The following is a 23,964-nucleotide window of genomic DNA, read 5'->3' as shown; positions in this document are numbered from 1 at the left end:
GATCCTGGTCTTTGGCCAAGGAGACATAAGCAAATGTGATGCATGCAGAGACTTTATAAGTACCACATAAGAAAGCTGAGCCATCCTGCTGAAGGGGCCACAAAGAAGGGAATCAAGGTGCTGACTGCCAACGCTATGAATGATGTCACCATAGACTCGAGCCATTCCCTAGCCAGCCTCCCAAATGTCTGAAAATGCATGAATGAACTCTGTTGAAACCACATGGAGTAGAAACACTGCCTAGCTGAGCCTAGCCTAAATTGACAACCAAATCAAGAGAAAATAAATGGTTGTTGTTTGAAGGCACTAAGTTTTGGGGATGGTTTGTTATGTACCAACAGATAACTGATACACCTGAGAAGATATGAATAAGTTGGAGACAGAAGATGATAGGCCTGGGGTTTGGTCTAGATAATTCTTAGGTCCCTTATTGTCTAATTTTATTTAATTATTTAATGCTGAGCCTAACATATAACTAATTTTTTTGGTCAACTCATCATCCCTGATAAGGCCATAAAAGAATGAGACAGAGTTTCTGCTTTCTTCTATGACAGGACTGTGTGAGACTAATCCTCCTATTAAGAACAACTTAAAAATCTGGATAAAAGACAAGAAAGAATATCTGTTTGAAGACACCAGAGAGCAAGTAGGGCATTGAGAACCTGTGGAGTCAAGATCCTAAAGAGAAGAAAAATGCATGAGAGTGAACCCTTTATTTCAAGTGAACTCTATTTCTCAAGCAGCACTCTAGGCCCTAAGAATAAATTCAAAGAAGACCATCTTATACATATCATAAATTCTGCATATGCCAATTTATAAGCAGTATGGAGCCCAGAGACTAAGAAACACCAGAAGTTAAGCAGTAGTGGCTGCAATATCAGAGTACTAGGAAGCAAACTGGTATTCAGGTTGACTAAGGAAAAGGAGTCATGGTAAGCACTGTTATCTTTTATTTGAAATCACTGAAGAAGAATATCCTAGAATATGGGTAAGTTGGGAATAGACTTGCCTTCACAAAGACTGAAGTCTACCTTGAATCAGCTCAATCAAGGATTAAAGGTGATCTGCCCCTATTCTAACACCTAACGGAAGTGAAAGTAAGTCCTCTGTAAAGGAATATAATAACATCATCCTGACCATTTATACTTCTTTTGTATACAATGCCTGTCATTTAATCAAAAGCTATCAAGTGTAAGGAGACAGGAGCAAGAGAGAAAACAGATCCACAGGTGGTCAAGAAATGAGACTTATCAGACTTTGACTTTAAAATAACTTCAAAAATAGCTTAAAAGAGAAAATTTCAGTAGAGAACTGCGATCCACTAAAAAATAAAATAAAAAATTGAGAACCAAAAAATACAATAACTGAAATTAAGAACTCAAAAGATGTGTTTAATAGTAGATTAGACATGGCTTAAGAAAAGCACTAGTGAACTGGACAACAGGAAAGTAGAAAATATCCAGAATAGTGAAGTGTCTGACATTTTATCCCAGTTGCAAGCTAACAAGTTAGTTTGTCACAAGTTCCATGAATGCTGGTAGAAGATAGTAGACACTTTGGTAGACAGCAGGTAGTTTATGATTCACAGTAATAGCAGTAGCTAGAGTATCAGTATTTGGGCCAATCCTTCCACCCCCAATCCCCGTAAGGCTAAAGGTCAGATGATAACTGCACACATCATGGATTGTGTTACAAGAGAGGAACCCTGAGCTAGAGAACCTGACCTTTTATAATAGACAATAACTTGCCTACTCTTTACTCCAGAGGGAGACATTATCTCTATCTCCTGTGGCTGTTTGCTATACAAACTTCCTCGAAAAGATCATCTAAAACAAAAAGCAGTCAGTGCTTGAATTCACAGGGCATGCAAGATACGTGTGTAGAATTGTCTCTCAACAGACTAAAGCACAGAGAGGCAAGAGAATGGAGAATATTTTTTAAAGCAAAAGAGACATATGGGGCCTAGTATAAAGGTCTAGCATATTAGCACATTTATAACTGGAATTTCAGAGGAGTCTGGAGAGAGAACGGAACAGAAGCAATGGCTAAGAATTTTCCAAAACTGACTGAAGACATCAAGTCACAGATTAAAGATGTTCTACAGACATTAAGCAGGATAATTTCAAAGATAAGCACATTTATGTATATCACAATAAAACTGAAAGACAAGACAAAATATTAAAATTGACCAAAAAGAGAAAAAAGATATTATGTTCAGAGAAGCAAAACTAAAAGTGACAGCTGAATTCTTATAGAACTGATGATATCTAGAAGACAATGAAATAAGATCATTAAAAGTGAAGGAAAATAACTGCTAATCCAGAATTCTATACCCAGCAAAAATATCCTTTTAAAAATCAAAGGCAATATAACATTTTTCTGACAAACAAAATCTGGCATACCCACCATTAAAAAAAAATAGCAAAGGTACTCCTTCAGCCAGGAGGATAATAATCCCAGATGGAAACATGGAAATACAGGAAGCAAGGAATAGCACAAAAAGGGTAACTTGACAGATTTACAAAACAATAATAGCAATGACTTGAAAGGTTTTAAATATTTGAAGGAGGAGGGTATATGGTCTATTCTAATTACCTTTCAGTGAGTGGAAAGAGGTAAGAACACCGATTTGCATCAGACTGTAATAAGTCAAGGACATATACAGTAATGTCTAAGATAAGTACTAGAAGAACCAAGGCATGTGTAACTGAAAAGTCAATATAAGGGATGAAAAAGAATAGTATTTTTTTAATTACTTGCCTGTCCCATAGAAAAGCAAGAAGGGAGTATAAAAAAAAAAAAAAAAGCATCAGATGGTACAAGTAAAAAATAAATAGTAAGATACTAGATTTAAACCCAAATATGTAATTACATTAACTGTAAACAAACTAAAGGAATGAGACAAATGAGGGTCAATAAGGATGAGGAAGCTCAAGTAGAAAAAGTGCCAGGGATGACATAGTAGTGAACAAAGAGTAGCAGGGGACCAAGACCTAACTAAGGAGATAATTTGAGGGAACTCGGTGTTGAAGTAAGGGAGGAATACGTTAGGGGGGACTTACCTGTTTGGGATAGCCATTCCAAACCTCCCATAGGTCATATAGCCAAGGTTTCTGAAAGAAGAAGAAAAAAGAAGAACCAACAGATGAGAAATAAATTTGTTGGTGTCAAAGGCCAATTTTGGCAGAAAACCTAAGCTCTTCCTTATGTCATTTATAGCAGGCAAAGACGCACAGGAAGTCACCCTTTGCCATATTCTTTCGCTTCTATTACATGCATTTCTCCCTCTGTAGAGTATTTCTTACATATTCCTATATAACACCTCTGTGAAATTCACTACTAGTGAATCTAAGATAAGTAAATAGTGCTGTCTCATAGAGGAAATTGTTTCAAACAAGTAACTGTATGAACCAAATTATTTCTAAACCAATTATGTTATTGCTTCTGTAACAATGAAAAAAACTTGAGATATCTGTAGCAATATTTGAGACAAATCTTGAATCTTGAGAGAAATCGCTAAAACTGGTTATCTTATTGAAAGTACTATACCCTAAAGGAATTCACAGACAAGAATTTCAAAAATTAAAGACAAATTCCAATCAAAAATATAAAAAGATAACTTACATCATAAAGAAATGCAATTCCAGCAACAGTGATCACTAAGTAAAATGCAAATCTCCAGCTGCCAAAAGAAAGCAAAATCTTTACTCCCTTGTAAAGGTAACTGAGATTTGAGGAGAAAATGATTAGGTATGGCAGAGTTTACAAAGAACACACATTCTGGAGTCAGACAAATCAAAGTTTCTCTCCTGGCTCTGCCCTGCTTATTAGATGGCTACAACCTTAGGTAAATCATTTAACCTCAGAAAGCCTGACTTTCTTATCTGTAAAATGAAAATGACAACACTACCTCAAAATGTGAAAATAACTGAAAATCTGTGATAACAGGTCTAGCATAAAGTAAGCAACAATAAATGGTAGCCATTATTCTTATTATAATGGCTAGCCCTGTTCCAGGCACACAATAAACAGTGGATTTATATTAGTATTATCAAGAAGGAAACTAATTAGTCTAATTATTTCTCTTATCACCATTTAATTCCCAGTTAAAAGTTTTTATGTGGCCAGACTTTACTCTTTTCTCCTAAAAGCAGGGTTTTGAAAGAAAAGATTTTCCTCATGTATGGAGAAAGACCTGTAGACTAAGAGACTGGAAAGACACATCAAACAATTGTAATGAATGGATCTTATTGAGATCCTGATTCAAATCAAGAAACTGTAAAGAAAATTATGAGACAATCAGGGAAATCTAAACACTGAATATTTGCTATTATTAAGTAAAAATCTTTTATTAAATAAAAAATCATAAGATACTGATATTGCAATTATGCTGAAAATAAAGAGTTCTTATCTTTTTTGAGATACATGCTAAAATACTTACAAATGAAGTAACAGTGTCTGATATTTGCTTCCACACCAATCTGCGGTGGGGGAGAGGTGTAGTGGGGATAGAGAGGACATAGGATTTGCTTTGAGTTGATCAACTAAAGCTGGTGATGGGTAATAACACACTGAATTCATAATGCAGTCTTTCTACTTTAATATATGCTTGCAATGTTCCAAATAAAAAGTTTTTTAAAATTATGTCTATTTTATCTAACGATTGCTGGAGAAATAATAATATTAAAATAATATGTTTTCTTATCTTTGTGTAAGGTCTTACAGTGCTTTCCTTGACACACCTGTAAGATAGGTAGGACATAGGAACATAGATATATACCCATTTTGTAAATGTAAAATCAGACTCAGAAAAATGAGGCCATCTCCCCAGCTGATGTAGCTAACAAGGAGGAAAGCTGCAACTTGAAGTGCAGGTCTTTGGACTCTGCATCGAGGAGTGTTTCCTAAACATTATCATTTCCCCGAAGCTAGACGATAGTCTTTCTTCATGGCTTGTTTTGATAGGAGAAAAAAGTAGGGTTCAATACTCAAAAAGTTGAACCATAGAAATATCCAAAAGACATTTTACAAAATGAAAGTTGAGACTTTACTGCACTCATTTTATTTGCTGAGAACATTTCCTTGGCTCCCTGGATTATCTTGTCCAAACAAAACCTACAAAATATAGGAGACGATAAGGCCAGCCAACCCACAAATGAAGCCAAAAGTGTGGGTGCTCTCCTTGTGTTTATTTCCCAAGCATTTATTGATTTCTCAACTCCGTCAGCCATGGGGCTAAGCACACATGTGCTATCACATTTTTCTTTTTATAAGAGTATGAAGCCGATGCTATAATTAGCCCCTTCCTACAGACTGCTGCTAATAGTCAGTTTCCTAAAGGAAATCGAACCTAAGAGAGATCACAAAACTTGCCTGAGTTTGGGGAGTAATACTCAGATCCGCGAGTACAGCCAAGTCTCACATGTTTCTGGACATATCCTACTCAGAGAAGCCCTAAACCAGGGATTCTCAAAGTGTGTGCCAGGGAACCCTGAAGTCAGAATATTTTCATAATAATACTAATACATTATTTGCTTTTCTTCTTCTCATTCTCTCACAAGCAAGGTCATGTGACATGTGATCACAGTATTGCTCTGAATGAAATTGCACTGATGAAATGTGCACTTGTGTAGTCTCCTGTTTTATAAATATCTCAGTTTTAACTTCGAATACAGTAAATATCAATAGGTATAACACACACAAATGTTCTTTGGGATTTTCAAGAGTTTTTAAGAGACCAAGGGGTCCTGACACCAAAAAGTTTGAGAATTGCTGCACTTCACTGAAAAGATGAATGATAATGTCCTTTGTCAATGCCATTTCACTAGTTTTAAATGAACCTAAGAGAGTAAAACTTTTTTTATTTTCCAGGAAAGAATGAGATAAACATAAACATGGGAGGGGAGAAAACCCACTGAAAAACTATTCAGAAACAAATTGGTTGGGCAACGATGGTGATAGTGAAAGGAGAGACTGCGTGGTGCAACCAGGGAGGAATGGGCAGAGTGGTGAGAGGCACTATTGGGGCTAGACGGGAGGCCCGTGGTGGGGACGCTGCATAGAGTGGACTGTGGACTGGACGGGTCAGACGAGGGTGAGGGCACATCCACCTAGCCAGGGAGAGCCCTTTCTCCCACACTGAGGAGTTCTCCTACCTGGATACCTAAGAACTTGGAGGTCCTTCTTATTGCTAGGTGGAAATGTGTATTTTAAAATGAAAAAGTGGTCAGCTAATGTGGAATTTGATTTTTTTTTTTTAAAAAAAGGACCCATTATGTATTAAAATCCTGAATGCTGTGGAATAGGGCACAAGGGTCACCATGAATGAAAGTAACCAAGGAACCAATACACTGAACTCAAGGTGTCTGGGGGCTCATCCATCTGGACGTTACAGAGGAATTTTTGCCTGTTGGAAAGTAATCTTAGGAGCTGCTGTTAAGGAATAAGTGCCCGGAGATTTTCAAAAGTCTTGAGTTTAGGTACCTCACGCTATGACTTCTGTAGCACATCCCACAGCTGATTTTTAAAAAGCAGAGTCCCTGTACAATTAAACAGCATGGCACTAGGTTTAGTCTGTTTATCTAGTACATAAAAACTTTTAACTTAGAATAAACATGTGACATTGCTAAAGAATAAGATAAAGCTTAAATTTTATTCATGGGCCCACTTACTGTGTCCTGAATATATTGCATAATTTCCTGCTTTGTGTCTTTGCCTTACTTGAAAATACTGCCTCAAACCCTGCTTTCTTTTTTTATGGCAATCTGACCCATTCTTCAAGGTCCAACCTATGTCTTCCCTTCTCAAGAAAGCCTTTCTTTAACTTCTCCAGCCATGCTGATGCCATCACCTCTAAATTCCCACAACACATCTAAACATGATGTTGTATCTGCTGGTGTACACTCCCATGTGCCACTGGGGTGGCGTGACAATAGATGTTACGGTTTTGTGTGTGATAATCTGGCCTCCCTAATTCGCTGTTTAAGACCAGAAACCATGACTCACATGTTACTCCTCTCTTAAAATCTAGAATGCCACAAAATCCAGGACAGTGCTATGCACAGAAAATACACTAACCTTTATCTCTGCACTGCCTGACTGATTGATAAGGGTAACTCAAAATTCCCTTCTCCAGCCTGAACTCTGGAAGAATTTTAGTAGGCTTACTGACATGGCCAGATACCCACATATTACTCAATTTAATGATCCTCTGCTTGCTGGGAGGTAAGCATTAGGTGCCAGGGGCAGTATGATAGAACAAGAAATAGTATCAGAATAGGAGTCAGAAGATCTGAATGCAACAGCCATTGAAACACCTAAGAGACCCTTAAACTAGATGGATGTGCAGTTTCTCATTGAAACAGGGTGGCTCCACCTTCCCCGACTGTGTCATATCATTGGCAGAAGGATCAAACAATTATGACTATTATTATTAGTATTATTCTGAGACGGAGTCTCGCTCTGTCGCCCAGGCTGGAGTGCAGTGGTGTGACCTTGGCTCACTGCAAGCTCCGCCTCCCGGGTTCACGCCATTCTCCTGCCTCAGCCTCCTCCCAAGTAGCTGGGACTACAGGCGCCTGCCACCATGCCCAGCTAATTTTTTGTGGTTTTAGTAGAGATAGGGTTTCACCGTGGTCTTGATCTCCAGACCTCGTGATCCGCCTGCCTTGGCCTCCCAAAGTGCTGGGATTACAGGCATAAGCCACCACTCCTGGATGGATCAAACAATTATAACCTGTAAGGCACTATAACGTATTTTAAAAAATGCCAGAGAATTTTATTAAAATATGATTCAGCTCAGAGGTGGAGAATTAGTCCCTGTTTGGGGTCTTTATTTAAGAATCATCTGTTAGCAAGAATGAATGATTGAGAGCAAGAAATAGGATGATATAATGTAAGATCAGCTCCATTTTGTACTGTTTTGTGCTGATGGTTAGAGACGTATACTTCTGCCAAGCAGCAACTATATATTTACCAAACTTTCAAGACATAAAAACCAGACAGATGTTGGTTAGAAAACAAACAAGGTCAGCCGGGCGCGGTGGCTCAAGCCTGTAATCCCAGCACTTTGGGAGGCCGAGACGGGAGGATCACGAGGTCAGGAGATCGAGACCATCCTGGCTAATACGGTGAAACCCTGTCTCTACTTAAAAATACAAAAAACTAGCCGGGCGACGAGGCGGGCGCCTGTAGTCCCAGCTACTCGGGAGGCTGAGGCAGGAGAATGGCGTAAACCCGGAAGGAGGAGCTTGCAGTGAGCTGAGATCCGGCCACTGCACTCCAGCCTGGGTGGCAGAGCAAGACTCCATCTCAAAAAAAAAAAAAAAAAAAAAAAAAAAAGAAAACAAACAAGGTCATACACCACAAGCTGCTATGAGAAAGGCAATGGAAGCCTGTGGTGAGAAGTGTTTGGAGACATCCTGAAGAATGGGTCTCTCTTTTTAAACATCACCCAGTTTCACAATTGGATTATCTGATAGGGAACATATAGATGGATTAAAGGAAGTTATTAAAGTTTAGCCTTCTACAGCCTCTGCTTATTTGGGAGTCTTACATCAGCTCCCTTATTCATTTCACCTTTAAAACAAAAGTATCTCATGGAAGTCACTGGGCAATGTGAGGGATCAGGCAGGAAGATGGAACACTGCTGGTGCATAGAATGTGGCATTGAACACAACCCAACTCACACACATTCGTCTGGATACAAAGAAGGCGAAACAAAGTGAGAGCAATGACCTGGTTCACCATTTTTTGCACAAGTGTCAGTTTCTGCCACAAGAGAGTGACCTAAAGTACTATGATATCCTATAGGAGGGAGAAAAAAAAAGCAGAACTCAAATGAAACTAAAAATAAATCCAATGCAGTCTCCCTGCCCTCAGAATGGACTCCAAGTAGGCAGCTCTGGTAAGACCCCACTTGACGCCCCAGCCCACCCTGATCCTCCTGCCAAGCCTCCTGAGAAACCAAGAGGATGGGCTGTGCACCCCACTGGAGGACTGAGGTCATGAGCCACGCCACACAGAGAGGCCTTCTCAGTGTTCTGAGAGGGAACACACGTCCTCACAGACATTCTCTGCTCTTACCATTAAGATGGTTGGACCCAGGTGATAAAGTCTGATGACCTAGGGCCAACCCTGACCCTAAGAAAAGAGAAACACCAGTTAAGACATTTTTATGATTTTTTCTGTGCTTCAGGCTGAGTACATAACATCTCCTGTTCATCTTAGAGAGTTCATAGTGTGGGAGTCTGTCTGAACCTATTCTGGTTCGGGGGGCTGGATAAATAGAGTTCAGAGCTTACTCGATTTATAAAGGAGTGGAGGAAGCAGGGAAGGGAAATGTGTGAGGAGCCTAAAACACCACATCGGTGGGTGACAGAGATGGGTCTGAACCCTCCCTCTGCTGCCCTGGCAGTATTCTCTCTGCAAGGACCACTCTGCTCCAGACAGGACGGCAGCATTCCTAAAGCTCGGTCCATCCTCCTTACCAAGCTTCCTGGAATTTCTTCATCCTGGAAGGCCTCTCTTGATTGCGCCGACTCCTAAACCATCTTTCTACCTGGCGCTCCGTCAAGTTACACTTCTTTGCCAGTCCATAAATATCAGTCTGAAAAGGGATGAAACGAATAAATGAGTGATAAAGAACAGAGTCAGACTGGCAGGCAGACAAGAGACAGGAAGATTGAGTTACAAGAGCTTCAGTATTGGGGGTGAGAAAAATTCTGTCATGAGACCTGGAGCCAGGGAATTTACCTCTTTTGCTTATGGAATCACACACACACACACACACACACACCAAAAAACAAAATGTTACTATCCTAGCTCTCTAAGTTACTGAGAAAGATCAATTCTCCATAAGTTGGCAGCAACCCATGCGTTTAAGTTGCATGTGTGAGTTCACTTGTTCAGCTAAAATGTGCTTAGGACTTCCTAGGCGCCAGGTAGAGCAGTATAGTTTAAATCAAATCCAATAAAATCCAATCTCCTCATTTTTCCTATGAGGAACTGAAACCCCAAGAAGTTTAATGACTTGTCCAAAAACCTAAAATTAGTAGCAAAGTGTGGACAAGAACTTAGGCTAGTGCATTTTGTTATTTCACATGATCTTTCTGACAGCTCCAGAAGATAATGCAGGAAAAACTCAAACAGGTGTTAGCCATCTACTTTTACATTTAATTATATAGAGAGAGCCTATTTCAAACTAATCCAAAATAATTTCAAGAACAAAAATAACAATTGCAAAATATGACGATGATGATGATGATTGCTTCTCTTTCGGGAAGTAGAAGTTGTAGGCTATGATTTAAAATTGGAAACAATATGAATGATAGATTCTCTCAAAGGTTAACAATTCGAAGATTGACCCAAGCCAGACAAGAAACATAAATGACCAAATGGACCAGGTCTGTTTCACAGTGGGATTTTAACATAGGAATGTTTTGTACTTTAAACCTATGTAACCTGCACATCCACAAAGAAATATGATCACGAAAAATGCCAGCCCTCTTGATTTTTTATTTCCCAAGTAAATATAAGAAATATTTCTGGCCCAGCATGGTGGCTCATGCCTATAATCCCAGCATTTTGGGAGGCTGAGACAGGCGGATCACCTGAGGTCAGTAGTTCGAGACCCACCTGGCCAATATGGTGAAACTCCATCTCTACTAAAAATACAAAACTTAGCCGGGCATGATGGTGGGCTCCTGTAATCCCAGCTACTCCGGAGGCTGAGGGAGGAGAATTGCTGGAAACTTGGGGGCAGAGGTTGTAGTGAACCAAGATCGTGGCGCTGTACTCCAGCCTGGGTGACGGAGCAGGACTCCATCTCAAAATAAATAAATAGATAAAATAAACATTTACATTTCCTCTTAATTCTATTTTGTGAAAAATAAAATGGCATAAAACTGACCCTCAGCTTCAATGCTGAGGAAAGAAGTGGGAGCTGTATGGATACAGCAGGCAGGCAGAAAAGCACATATCATGTTCCAAAAGGCCAGGTAAGACGGAGATCTGGCTGACGCTTCCAGAGAAAATGTGCAGACCCAGGATTCTGATGGGAAATCACTAGGTTTTAAAAAATGTTCACCAATCCCTCAAGGTAAATTTAAACCAATTATGGATGAATATCGTGAGGGCCAAACAAAGCCTGCCTGTGGGCCAGATGGCTGAATACCCGAAAGTCTGTGACCAGCCGGATAGCTTCTGCTAGATTATCTCATATGTTCCCTCGCAGGAAGGAAAGAACACTGCAGTGTCAAAGCAATTGGATATGGTAGGAAGGGCAGGAAGCTGAAAACAGAAGATCCAGTTCTGCTACCTCCTAGCTATGTAGGCATAAGCACCGCACTTTGACCGCCATGGAAAATGGGATATTAAGAGAATGTTTGCTACCCATCTCAGAGGGATGATTTGAGGACCAAGGGACTGGAATATGCTAATGAAACTATTGAGGTCAGTAGTTCAAGACCCACCTGGCCAATATGGTGAAACTCCATCTCTACTAAAAATACAAAACTTAGCCGGGCGTTATGGTGGGCTCCTGTAATCCCATTAGCATTAGCTGTGCCAATGCTAGAGATTTTTATAAACAAACACAGAAAGGAAACCATGGACTACGAAAGTATTCCTTTACTTTTAACGTAATTTGCAAACATGAACAGACCCCCTAAAATGGAGAATACAATTCAAATTCTGTTGGTTGGTGCACAACAGGACATATTCTGGCATGCTGCTGCACTATACTCTGTGTGCTCAGACGGAAGGGGCTCTGGGCCTAGCTTTACTATTTGAAGTGTTTTAGTCATTCATTCATTTGGAAGGATTTAAAGAGTCTCTATGCACTGGTGCCAGGCACCATCTATGCGTGGGAGATTCAGTAGTGAGCAAAGCAAACTAAAGTCCTTGTCTTTATTCTGGAATGTTCTCAGATCTTAGAACAACCTAATTTTATTATCCCATGACTTCTACAAATAATTGCCTAATGAATTATTAATAAACATATATAGAAGACAGTAACTGTTTATGATGTGAAGCTTTTTTTTTCTATTTTGGAGTACAGAAGAATCTAGTTGAAAGTCAGTCTTGTCAATACTGCCCTCACGCACTATGATATTATTGAGAGAGAAAACTCCTTACAAGCAAAAGTCTCTAAAAGTGTTTTCTCGAATTAATGTGTGAAACATGAAGCATTTATTGACCATCTGTAATGATCAGAAAATAGTGCAAGATGTCATGGGAACAAAAACAAGCATGATTAAGAAACAAAGTGACAACTCCCTTGAGTTAAGAAGACATGCTTAAACAGGCTCCTTTGGAAGTCAGTGCATGATAGGCACAAAGTTAATGGTACAAATAATAATAGCTGACCTTTACTGAGCATCTACTATGTTCCAGGTGCTATTCTGAGCACTTTATATGTATTAACTCAATTTGATCCTCACAAGAAAGAGCCCTATGAGATAAGCAATGTAATTATGCTCAATTCACAGAGGAGGAACTGAGGCACAGGAAGTTTAATCTGTCCATTTCCACACAGAAAGCCTGTGACAGAGCCAAGCTCTAAACCCACATGGTCTGTCCTCACAGTTTGTATTTTAGCCTCTATACTACCTATTGCTGTGAACATTCAGAAGTGGGTTAGAACATACAGGAAAGGCCTCTCGCAGGCACAGCCTCAAGGAGAGATCGAATGGCCTAAAGGAGAAGTGCTGAATGGGGCCAACAGACCTGGCCTCTGGACTGAAAACGGAACCCTCTGTGCCAGTGGAGGAGTCACCCTACCTCTTTGGCTCTCACATGTCTCATCTGTACAATCAATTGCACTAGAAGAGGTTTTTGCTCGAAAAGTGTTTGAATCTATGAATGACTCAAGTTAGCACACTGGAATACCTTTATTGATTATAGTAACTGGCTTGAGGTCAGTCTAACAGTGCCACGTTTCCTATAGCTCTCTTCCAGAACTTATTTGTTCTGCATCAGCATATATCTATATCTATAGATAGATAGATAGATATCTTATCTGTCTATAGATATCTAAGATATCTATCTATCTATAGATATAGATATATATAATTATTTTTTATTTTGCTAAGGGAAAGGGCTAGATAATAAGTTCCACTGTTACTACATGTTACCTATAGCACTATAATTGATCTGTTGGTCAGAGCTGTTGGTCTTACCCCAAACATCTGGAAGTCGTTCTTGATACGCACACGTGCATATGTAACAGACACACACCTGCATAGATACAATCATAAGAGAACTGCAATATCACAGACCAAAACTCTCACTGGAGGCTCATGTGTATAGTATTTTAGGCCATGTTATGCCCTTCTGTGCTAACCAGCCCACAGTCAATGTCATATGCACGGAAGTGTTTTGTTTTACTGGTGCAGTCTGTAGCTGCTGAAGAAGCATCCTTGGGTCTGTGTACTCAATTGTTTTAATAAAGTCAGGTGTTATCTACAAATATTACCAATGCAATATCCTACTGTTTTAGGTTTTGAATACTTTTTTTAGTGGCAATACCCTAATCTTGAATCAGTACAAAACTGTTTTTCATCCACCCAGCAACTTGTCTTATTACCTCAGCCATAATTAAGCAAAGTGTTACCTGTATGACACTGGCCAGGTTAATGTGGGAGGTATGGTGAGATGAGTTTGTTTCTGTATCTGCAATTACTATTAAGTCATGAACTCTGTCCTCCTGTATTACTATTCTATCTTCCTAAGTCCTAGTGCTTTTAAGCTATGGACATTTTACTGGCCAAATTATTGTTATTTTCATATACTATACAAATGCCGCCTCAGTCTTTTAATCTCAGAGCAATATAATTTAGGAATCTTATGTTCCTCCACCTTTTTGGTTCAATAGGGGAAGCTAACACTTTGGGGGTGATATATAACTTCTTTTTTGGAGATGGAGTCTCACTCTGTCACCAGGCTGGAGTGCGGTGGTGTGATCTCGGCTCACTGCAACCTCTGACTCCCTGGTTCAAGCTATCGTCCTGCCTCAGCCTCCCAAGTAGCTGGGATTACAGGTACTCACAACCATGCCCAGCTAATTTTTGTATTTTTAGTAGAGACAGGGTTTCACCATGTTGGCCAGCATCTCGATCTCCTGACCTCATGATCCGCCCACCTCGGCCTCCCAAAGTGCTGGGATTATAGGCATGAGTCACTGCACCCGGTCACTTTTTTTTCCCTCTTACTTGATGCAAATGTCAAAATTCTGTCTGTATTAAACTATACTGTAATGTCAGTTGAGTTAGAATAATTACTATAAACACAGAGCCAGCCTTTAAAATATATTTTTAACATTCCAGTTACAGATAACGAACTCACTGGAGCATGGTGGAAAGGTTACTAGACTGGAAGTATGGGCCAGGTTCTAGCTTTTCATTCAGCCACTCATTAGCTTCATGACCACTCATTTCCCTTTGGCTGGGCCTTAAGTTTCCTCATCTTAATCATGAAAAAGAAAGACCACCACCCTATAAACCTTTTCAGCTATCTTTAGTTTTCCTTTGTCATATGGCCATTTTTTCTCCATAGCGGAGATGCTTGGTAAGGATCAAATTTTCTAGATGATTTTAAATATCCTGAAAAGCTGACTAGAAGCTCTTAGCAATAGCAAGTATAGCAACTAACTGGTATTATAGCACTGTTCTTCCCATTTTATACAAAGTATTACTAAAGCTAGTTGTTCCCAAACAAAGAAGGATAATAAGGGTTCCAGAAAGAGCCCTATTTTTTTTTTAACACAGCTAAATAATTTCCCATTTGAAACATATAAAGGGATGCTTAGATATTATTATCACCAGTGGTAACAAAGGGATTTAGATGAATGATGTCAGTCATTTAAAGCACATGGGAATAAAAAATATATAAAGATGGCTTGTCAGACTATCCCTAGGTTACAAAAGCAGTCAAATACAGGAGCTGAGGGCAGAACAAGTTAGAGCCAGCTCTCACTTGCTATGAGCAATTCTGGACACTATATCTCATGTGAGGCGGTCAAACCTCAATGTGCTTTCATGTGCAGAGAAACCACGAGAACAAATTAGAGCAATTGTCATAGTAGAGGCAACTTAATTCAGCAAATAAACTTCAGGACCCTCAAAAATCTATTTATCCTAGAACTGTGTTAGTATATGTACTTGATTTTTTAAATTACTGGGGATTGCTGTTTGTATTCATCATAGAGGTTGTATCACTTTTGGAGAAGTTTGTGTGTGTGTGTGTGTGTGTGTGTGTGTGTGTGTGTGTGAGTTGTCCTTATTTTTTTTTTTTTTTAATTATACTTTAAGTTCTAAGGTACATGTGCATAACGTGCAGGTTTGTTACATATGTATACTTATGCCATGTTGGTGTGCTGCACCCATCAACTCGTCAGCACCCATCAATTCATCATTTATATCATGTATAACTCCCCAGTGCAATCCCTCCCTCCTCCCCCCTCCCCATGATAGGCCCCAGTGTGTGACGTCCCCCTTCCCGAGTCCAAGTGATCTCATTGTTCAGTTCCCACCTATGAGTGAGAACATGCGGTGTTTGGTTTTCTCTTCTTGTGATAGTTTGCTAAGAATGATGGTTTCCAGCTGCATCCATGTCCATACAAAGGACGCAAACTCATCCTTTTTTATGGCTGCATAGTATTCCATGGTGTATATGTGCCACATTTTCTTAATCCAGTCTGTCACAGATGGACATTTGGGTTGATTCCAAGTCTTTGCTATTGTGAATAGTGCCGCAATAAACATACGTGTGCATGTGTCTCTGTAGTAGACTAATTTATAATCCTTTGGGTAGATACCCAGTAGTGGGATGGCTGGGTCATATGGTACATCTAGTTCTAGATCCTTGAGGAATTGCCATACTGTTTTCCATAATGGTTGAACTAGTTTACAATCCCACCAACAGTGTAAAAGTGTTCCTATTTCTCCACATCCTCTCCAACAACTGTTGTTTCCTGACTTCTTAATGATTGCCATTCTAACTGGTGTGAGATGGTATCTCATTGTGGTTTTGATTTGCATTTCTCTGATGGCGAGTGATGATGAGCATTTTTTCATGTGTCTGTTGGCTGTATGAATGTCCTCTTTTGAGAAATGTCTGTTCATATCCTTTGCCCACTTTTTGATGGGGTTGTTTGTTTTTTTCTTGTATATTTGTTTGAGTTCTTTGTAGATTCTGGATATTAGCCCTTTGTCAGATGAGTAGGTTGCAAAAATTTTCTCCCATTCTGTAGGTTGCCTGTTCACTCTGATGGTAGTTTCTTTTGCTGTGCAAAAGCTCTTTAGTTTAATTAGATCCCATTTGTCAATTTTGGCTTTTGCTGCCGTTGCTTTTGGTGTTTTAGACATGAAGTCCTTGCCCATGCCTATGTCCTGAATGGTACTACCTAGATTTTCTTCTAGGGTTTTTATGGTATTAGGTCTAACATTTAAGTCTCTAATCCATCTTGAATTAATCTTCGTATAAGGGGTAAGGAAAGGATCCAGTTTCAGCTTTCTACTTAGGGCTAGCCAATTTTCCCAGCACCATTTATTAAATAGGGAATCCTTTCCCCATTTCTTGTTTGGAGAAGTTTTGTTTCATCTGTCATTTTAACTATGGAAATATAATAAAACTGGAGTGAACACTAGACTTACTTGGACTTTTTTTTTAACTATTAAAAACTTTTTCTTTTTTCTTTTTCTTCATGTATTTAAGTATGCGGTGTACTACAACATAAACGAAGGAAACTTTATATTGTGAAGAGAACTGTGACTTTCTCAGAAATTCTCTCTGGAGAGTAGTTGGGGCACAGCATATTTCTGAGTATATTGAGGCTTTGAATAAAATAACAGTCCTGCTCATGAAAGCGACTCCAATGAGGATTTTCATAATGTGTGTAATATATTTTGATGATGCCACAATCATCAAAAGTGTCAGATATGGGCTTCTCTGCCCAAGCAATTATCTTTCTTCATCTGTATACTTTGTATATATTCTACCATTAAAAATTAAATTTTGACCTTTATGCCCAAATTATGGCACTGATCATTAGTGCTCAACACGATAGTTAAATAAAATAGTTCAACTGTTAACATTTGTTATTTTATATTAGCATATGTATCATACTTGGGATGTTCTAAACCTGTCAACAGAACAAAGAAATAATAAATCCAAATTAATATAAATCATTTGCTGGTCAACTGGAATAGATTTTTGCACACACAAGGTAAGCTATAGATAACTGAACCATTAAGAAAGAAGATTTTTAAATTGAAAAGCAAAGAATTTGTACTTACTTGCATTGGTTGCCTTGTGGAATGTTTGAAAAAATTCTCTAAGACAGTATTTGGTGTAACCTTTCGAACTGTCTCTTTAATGCCAAACGATTTTGCTAGAGGTGAAGCAACAAATCTACAAAAATACGAAAAGAAAGAAATTCAAAATCTAAGAATAAATCCACAATGACACCAGAAAATTAAAGCTGTAACTCTAGGTTCCTAATGAAATCAATCATTCATTTATGTTGGCACTGGGGCTACCTATAGTCAAAATGTGTCTCTCGACACAGAAAAGTTTCAGGCCATACATACAAGCAATAATTAAAAAAAAAAAAATTGCACAATTCTAAAATTCATTTTATGTTAATCCAAATGTATTTAGAGATAAGATTTAGGAAATAGAATAAGCTGTTCTACTTAGAATTTTAAAGACTCCCAGGGATTGAAACAAACAGGAATTCTGTTAGAAAATGTTTTATTTGGTGTTATTATCTTAAAGAAATTACTACCTTCCGATTTCAAGTTCTAACATGAGAAAAAATGGCAGAACTCTAGGGCAAATACCTAACAATAGGATTGATGGGTGATATGGCAAGTGTACATTTAACTTTATAAAAAACTGGCAAGTTGTTTTTCAAAGTAGTTGTACTATATTGCATTCCCACCAATAATTTGTCAGAGTTCCAGTTAGCTCATATCCCTGCCAACACATGGTACTGTCAGCCTTGGCAGTTCTACTGGGTGCGTAGTGGCTTTTTGTTGAATTTCCATTATAATCTTTATTATTTCCAATCTTCTACTTGCTCTAAATTTAGATTGATTTTATTTTTTCTAGTCTGTTAAGGTGGAAGTTTACATTATTGATTTGAGGTCTTTCTTCCTTTTAAATATAGGTGTTTGCAGCTATAAGTTTCCCTTCAAACACTGCTATTGCTGCATTCCATTAAGTTAGTATGGCATTTTCTTTTTCATTCATCTCAAGCATTTGCTAATTTACCTTGTGATTTCTTCCCTGACTGGTTAGTTATTTAGAAATATGTTATCTAGTTTACATGTATTTGCTAATTTCTTGATTTCCTTCTGTTTTTGATTTCTTTTTTTAAGAAATGAGGGTCTCGTTATGTTGCCCAGACTGGTCTCCAACTTCTAGCCTCAAGTGATCCTCCTGTTTCAGTCACCCAAAGTGTTGGGATTACAGACATGAACCACTGTGCCTGGCTGTTATTGATTTCTAATTTCATTTCATTGTGGTTGGAAAACATACTTTCTATTTAAATCCTTTCACATTTATTGAGACTTGTTTTATAGCCTAATATGTGATCTATTCTGGAGAATGTTCTTTGTGCATGTGAGAAGAATGCGTATTCTGCTGTTGTTGAGTAGAGTGTTCTATAGATGTTTGGTAGGTCTAGTTGGTTTACAATATTGTTCAAGTCTTCTATTTACCTGTTGATAATCTTCTGCCTAGCTGTTCTATCAATTATTGAAAGTGAGTATTGAAGTTTACAACTATTATTGTTGACTTGCCTGATTGCCTTTTAATTCTATCAGTTTTTACTTCACGTATTTTGGAATTCTCTTGCTAAGTATGTATATGTTTATAATTGTTATATCATCTGGACAGATTTACCCTTTTATTATTATAAAATGTCCTTTGTCTGTAGTAACAATTTTGAAATCTATTAAATTACATTTTGTATGATATTAGTATAGATACTCCAGTCCTCTTTTGGTTACTTTTTGCATGGTCTCTTTTTCCATCCTTTTACAATCAACTTATTTGTGTCTTCAAACATAACAGGTGTCTTTTGTGGACAATATATAGTTGGTTCGTGTTTTCCTAACTATTTTATCTATGCCTTTAATTAAAGTGTTTATTCCATTTACATTTAAAGTAATTACTAACAAAACAGGATTTATATCTGCCATTTCGCTATTTGTTTTCTATATATCTTATGCCCTTTTGTTTATTTGTCCATCACTGCCTTATTTTGTGTTAAACAGATATTTTCTCATGTACCATTTTAACTTTCTTTTCTTTTTGGTTTTTTACTATTTTAAAAGTTATTTTCTTAGTGACTGACTTGGGGATTATAATTAACATATTAATTTATAACATCCTAGTTCTGATTAATATCAAATTAATTTCAATAGGGTTAAAAAATGCTATTCCCCTTCCCCTCCTTTGTACTCTTGTCTCACAAATTACATCTTTATAAATTGTGTTCTGATCAACACAGATTTAGATTATTGTTTTATGCAATTGCCTTTTAAATCGGATAGGAGAAAAAGTGTTACAAACAAAAAATATGGTTATACTATCATTTTATTTTCTTATGTAGTTACCTTTACTGGTGCTATTTCTTCATGTGGATTTGAGTTACTGTCTTGTGAACTCTCATTTCAGTCTGAAGGACTTCCTTTCAAACTTTTTCTATGCTAGGCCTGCTAGTAATTAATTCTCTTGGTTTTTGTTTATTTGAGAATGTCTTAATTTCTCTTTCATTTTGAAGGAGAGTTTTGTTTGGTTCACAGTGTTTTTCTTTCAGCACTTTTTATGTGTCATTCCACTGCCTTTGGCCTACATAGATGCTGATGAGAAATCAATTCCTAATCATAATGAGAATTCCTTGTATGTGATGAGTTGCTCCACTCTTGCTGCCTTCAAGATTCTTTCTTTTTGGCTTTTGACAATTTGATTATGACATATGTAGGTGTAGTTCTCTTTAAATTTATCATACTTGGAGTTTGCTTAGCTTTTTGGATATACAGATTCAGAATTCAGGGAAATTTTTGGCCATTTATTTCTTCACATTTTTGGGGTCCTGTTTATTCTCTTTTCTCCTTCTGGAATTCCCATTATGTACATGTTGGTATTCAAGTCTCTAAGACTATTTTTCTTCATTCTCTTTTATTTTGCTGTTTCTCACACTGCTGACTCTTTCTTATGCCTGCTCAAACATGCTATTGAGCCTCTCTCATGAAATTTTGATTTCAGTCATTGTAGTTTTTAACCCTAGAACTTCTATTTGGTTCCTTGTTAATTTATAGTTTTCATCACTTTATTGATGTTCTTGATTTTCTTTTCTTTTTCAGGGAAAAGGCTTTTTCACTGGGTGAGCTCTGAGTCAGGTCAGATAAAGACAGCACTGTGAGTAGTGTCTTCCAGAGAACCACCAGACAGGTCAGATAATGACAATCCTCTGACAATGAGCTTTGAAAGAAATTCTACTCTGTTCTGCTCCTTTCAGTGGCAGCCAGGCTGCTTGTTTCCACTGTAATTGTGGGCCATTGGTTGTTCAAGGCTATCCCGAGATGGACAGGGCAAGATGGGAACAGGGCAAGTTAAAAATGTCACACAGCTTGCTATTCCTTCCAAGATTCTGCTATTTTTCTTAAATAACAATCCCTAGATCACTATAAGCCTTTGGTTGATTCTCATTTCTGAAAAATAAAACTGACTATGACAATTTTTGCTAGTTTTCTGGTTGTTTTTATGGAAGAAAGAATTTTCAGAGTTTCTTACTCTAACATTTTTGCTAATCCAGTGCATTGTGGTTTTAATTTGTATTTTCCTAATGACTAATCATGTTGAGCATCTTTCCACGTGCTTATTTTCTATTTGTATATCTTCTTTGATGAAGTATTTACTCAAATCTTTTGCCTATTTTTAAAACCAAGTTATTTCTTTGTATTATTGAGTTCTGAGTTCTTTATATATTCTGAATTTAAGTCCTTTATCAGATATATTTTTACATATAATTTCTCCCAGTCTGTGGCTTGCCTTTCTATTTTATTTACAGAAACATTTCCTAAAAAGATAACTAGTAAGGTATTTTGCATATCATATAATTCAATATTTTCAAGTATACAATTTTTTAAAAATGTATAAAATGACTTCTTAGTAAATTTACTAAGTTGTACAACCATTACTACTGAATCAGCCTTAGAACATTTCTATCATTCATGTCTATTGTTAATCTCTGTTTCTTCTTGCACCTGCCCCAGGCAACCACTAATGTATTTTCTGTTTTTATAGCTTTGCCTTTTTGAATATTTAATATACATGAAATTATACAATATATGGTCACTTGTGTTTGACTTCTTTCACAGAGCTTAATGTTTGTGAGGTTCATCCATGTCATAGCATGTATCTGTAGTGCATTCCTTTTTATTGCAGAACAATATTCCATTGTAGGGATATACACTAACACTGTCTTGCAGAGCAAATGTTTTAGCTCCTTACCAACAGAAATAAAAGCATATATCCACACAAATTCTTGTACTCAAATGTTCATAATAACTTCATTCATAACAGCCTAAAACTGTATGCAACACAAATTTCTTCCCATCAACTAAAGGATAAATAAGTTATAGTATATATGTATGTTGAAAGACTATTCAGCAATAGAAAGGAACCACTGATATACATAACAACATGAAAAAAATCTTAAAAGCATTAAGCTTAATGAAAGAAGTCAAACACAAAAGACCATAGTCTATATGATTTCATTTAAAGGAAATCCTAGAAAATACAAAATTATAGTGACAGAAAGTAGATTAATGATTGCTGATGGCTAGTGGGTAGGGAGGGTATTAACTGAAAGCATTATAAGATAATTTTTTAGCTGACAGAAATCTGTATCATAATCGTGGTAATGGTTGCAAGACTGTATACATTTGTCAAATGCATCAAATTTTGGATGAATTTTATTGTATGTAAATCAAATCTCAATAAAGCAGATATTTTTAAAATAAAGAAATTTCCTTATTCTTCCTTCAGTTCTGACAAAGGCACTATCTTCTGCCAGGTCAGTCAATTCTAGGACTTACTGAAGGATAATTTTTGTGTTTAATTAAATGCTGAAAATGTTACTTATGAATGATCATTTAGTTCTTAAATTCACTTTTATATTGATGGAAGTTGAATAAAAACTCTCTTAAGATAATCTGATTAAATGTATGCCAGTCCAACTTCCAGATGAATTAAGTTCTCGTGAAAATGGCCCCTAAATTTCAGAGACATATAAAAATAAGTGAGTTATGCACCAGATGTACACAGAGCAATGTGGAGAGATCATAAAACACAGTGCTAAATTTTAAAAAAGAAGAAAGAAAAGGTCTTAGTGCAATACCATTTATGTCAACAAGTGATACCGGTACATGAAGCACATGTTTTACTGGGTCATACAAATAAAGGATCACCAAATACACAGAACACAGCAGAGAGGGGAATGGGAGTAGTGCATGGGGAAAAAAGGGAATTAATGAAAAAGTCATCAGTCACTCAAGATTGCTCTTATATAGACATATATACACATATATATATAGAGAGAGCATATATATGTGTGTACATAAATATATATAGAGAGAGAAAGAGAGAATATATATATTCTCATATATATGTTCTTATATATATATTCTCATATAGATATATGACAGGGTTTTAGATAAATAATTGAATTAGTTCATTTATCCAACCTAGTAGCTGGAAAATTTTAGTGGAGAAAACATCCATTTTTTTCAGTATTAGAACAACACAAACTGGAAAAAGTTTCATAGGGTAGTGTTTTCAATATATTCACTCAGTGCTGTCTCCTCAAATGTTAGAAATGAAGAAATTAGGAGGGGAAAGCAAAATAGAATTAAACCAAAGATTTATACAGTAAGGGAACAAAACTAATCTCAAAGCCAAATGAAGCATAACATTCTTCTCTAGAGGGTCATGTGAGAAATAGCATATGGGTAAGTATGCACGTAGATAAATATACACATTCATAGCATCCTTGCTGATATGAGGAATAAATACCAGTTAAAATCATTAATTTAAACAAGAAAGAGAACTACAGTCCTCTTCATTAATTTCAAAGACAGACATAATGAGTTTTGTTTTACTGGATCCCTACCTCTTACACACAGAAAAAAAAAAACTTTCTTTTTTTTTTGGGATGAAGTCTCACTCTGTCGCCAGGCTGGAGTGCAGTGGTGTGATCTCGGCTCACTGCAACCTCTGCCTCCTGGGTTCAAGCGATTCTCCTGCCTCAGTCTCACGAATACCTGGGACTACAGGCGCTCACCACCACACCCAGCTAATTTTTTTGTATTTTTAGTACAGACGGGGTTTCACTATGTTGACCAGGATGGTCTCGATCTCCTGACCTCGTGATCCGCCTGCCTCAGCCTCCCAAAGTGCTGGGATTACAGGCGCGACCCACCGCGCCTGGCCTAGAAAATAACATTTTTAACAGAACAGAGTATAGATGTAAATATAGTCATCTAACTGAGTGCTATCCTTCTGTTTCAAATAAATCTAGGAAATCAATCACTTTACCTAATAAAGTGTAGATGAATACAAATAGTCACTTAATTAAAAATCTATTTTGAAAAAGGAGAGAAGAAAGAAGCACAGTAAATATTTGATAAATGGAACTGAAGAGAGAAGGGAAATTGTAAGTCTTAGCCCTAGGAAGAAACTTAGAGATTAGCTTGCCAGCTAGCTTGCCTAAATTTTCATTTTATTGATATGGAATAGAAAAAAAAACTCTGAGAGAAAGAAAAAAGAATGAACTTCTGCTCCCATGTAAATGGATCAAAGTTAGGTTAATTACCAGGGAATGAGTCCCTTAGGTTTGCTACTATTGCAGAATTGAGCCTTCAGACAAACCCACGCAGACACCCAGACAACCCC

At 37.4% G+C, this 23,964-nt stretch overlaps 1 protein-coding gene across 1 annotated transcript in view; it reads right to left on the bottom strand.

Annotated features, from left to right (window-relative positions):
• Nucleotides 1–23,964, bottom strand: part of CERS3 (ceramide synthase 3) — a 129,447-nt gene that overhangs the window by 67,443 nt on the left and 38,040 nt on the right. The window contains exons 5-8 of the mRNA XM_030931779.1: nt 17,295–17,409; nt 9,489–9,607; nt 3,625–3,682; nt 3,063–3,113 (exon numbers count right to left, since the gene is read on the bottom strand). Of these exons, the coding sequence (XP_030787639.1) occupies nt 3,063–3,113; nt 3,625–3,682; nt 9,489–9,607; nt 17,295–17,409 (343 nt within the window). The remainder of the gene's footprint in view (nt 1–3,062; nt 3,114–3,624; nt 3,683–9,488; nt 9,608–17,294; nt 17,410–23,964) is intronic.

The sequence above is a fragment of the Rhinopithecus roxellana genome, chromosome 5 (assembly GCF_007565055.1).
Source record: "Rhinopithecus roxellana isolate Shanxi Qingling chromosome 5, ASM756505v1, whole genome shotgun sequence".
Classification (NCBI taxonomy): Eukaryota; Metazoa; Chordata; class Mammalia; order Primates; family Cercopithecidae; genus Rhinopithecus; species Rhinopithecus roxellana.
This window is presented reverse-complemented; position numbering and strand designations above follow the sequence as displayed.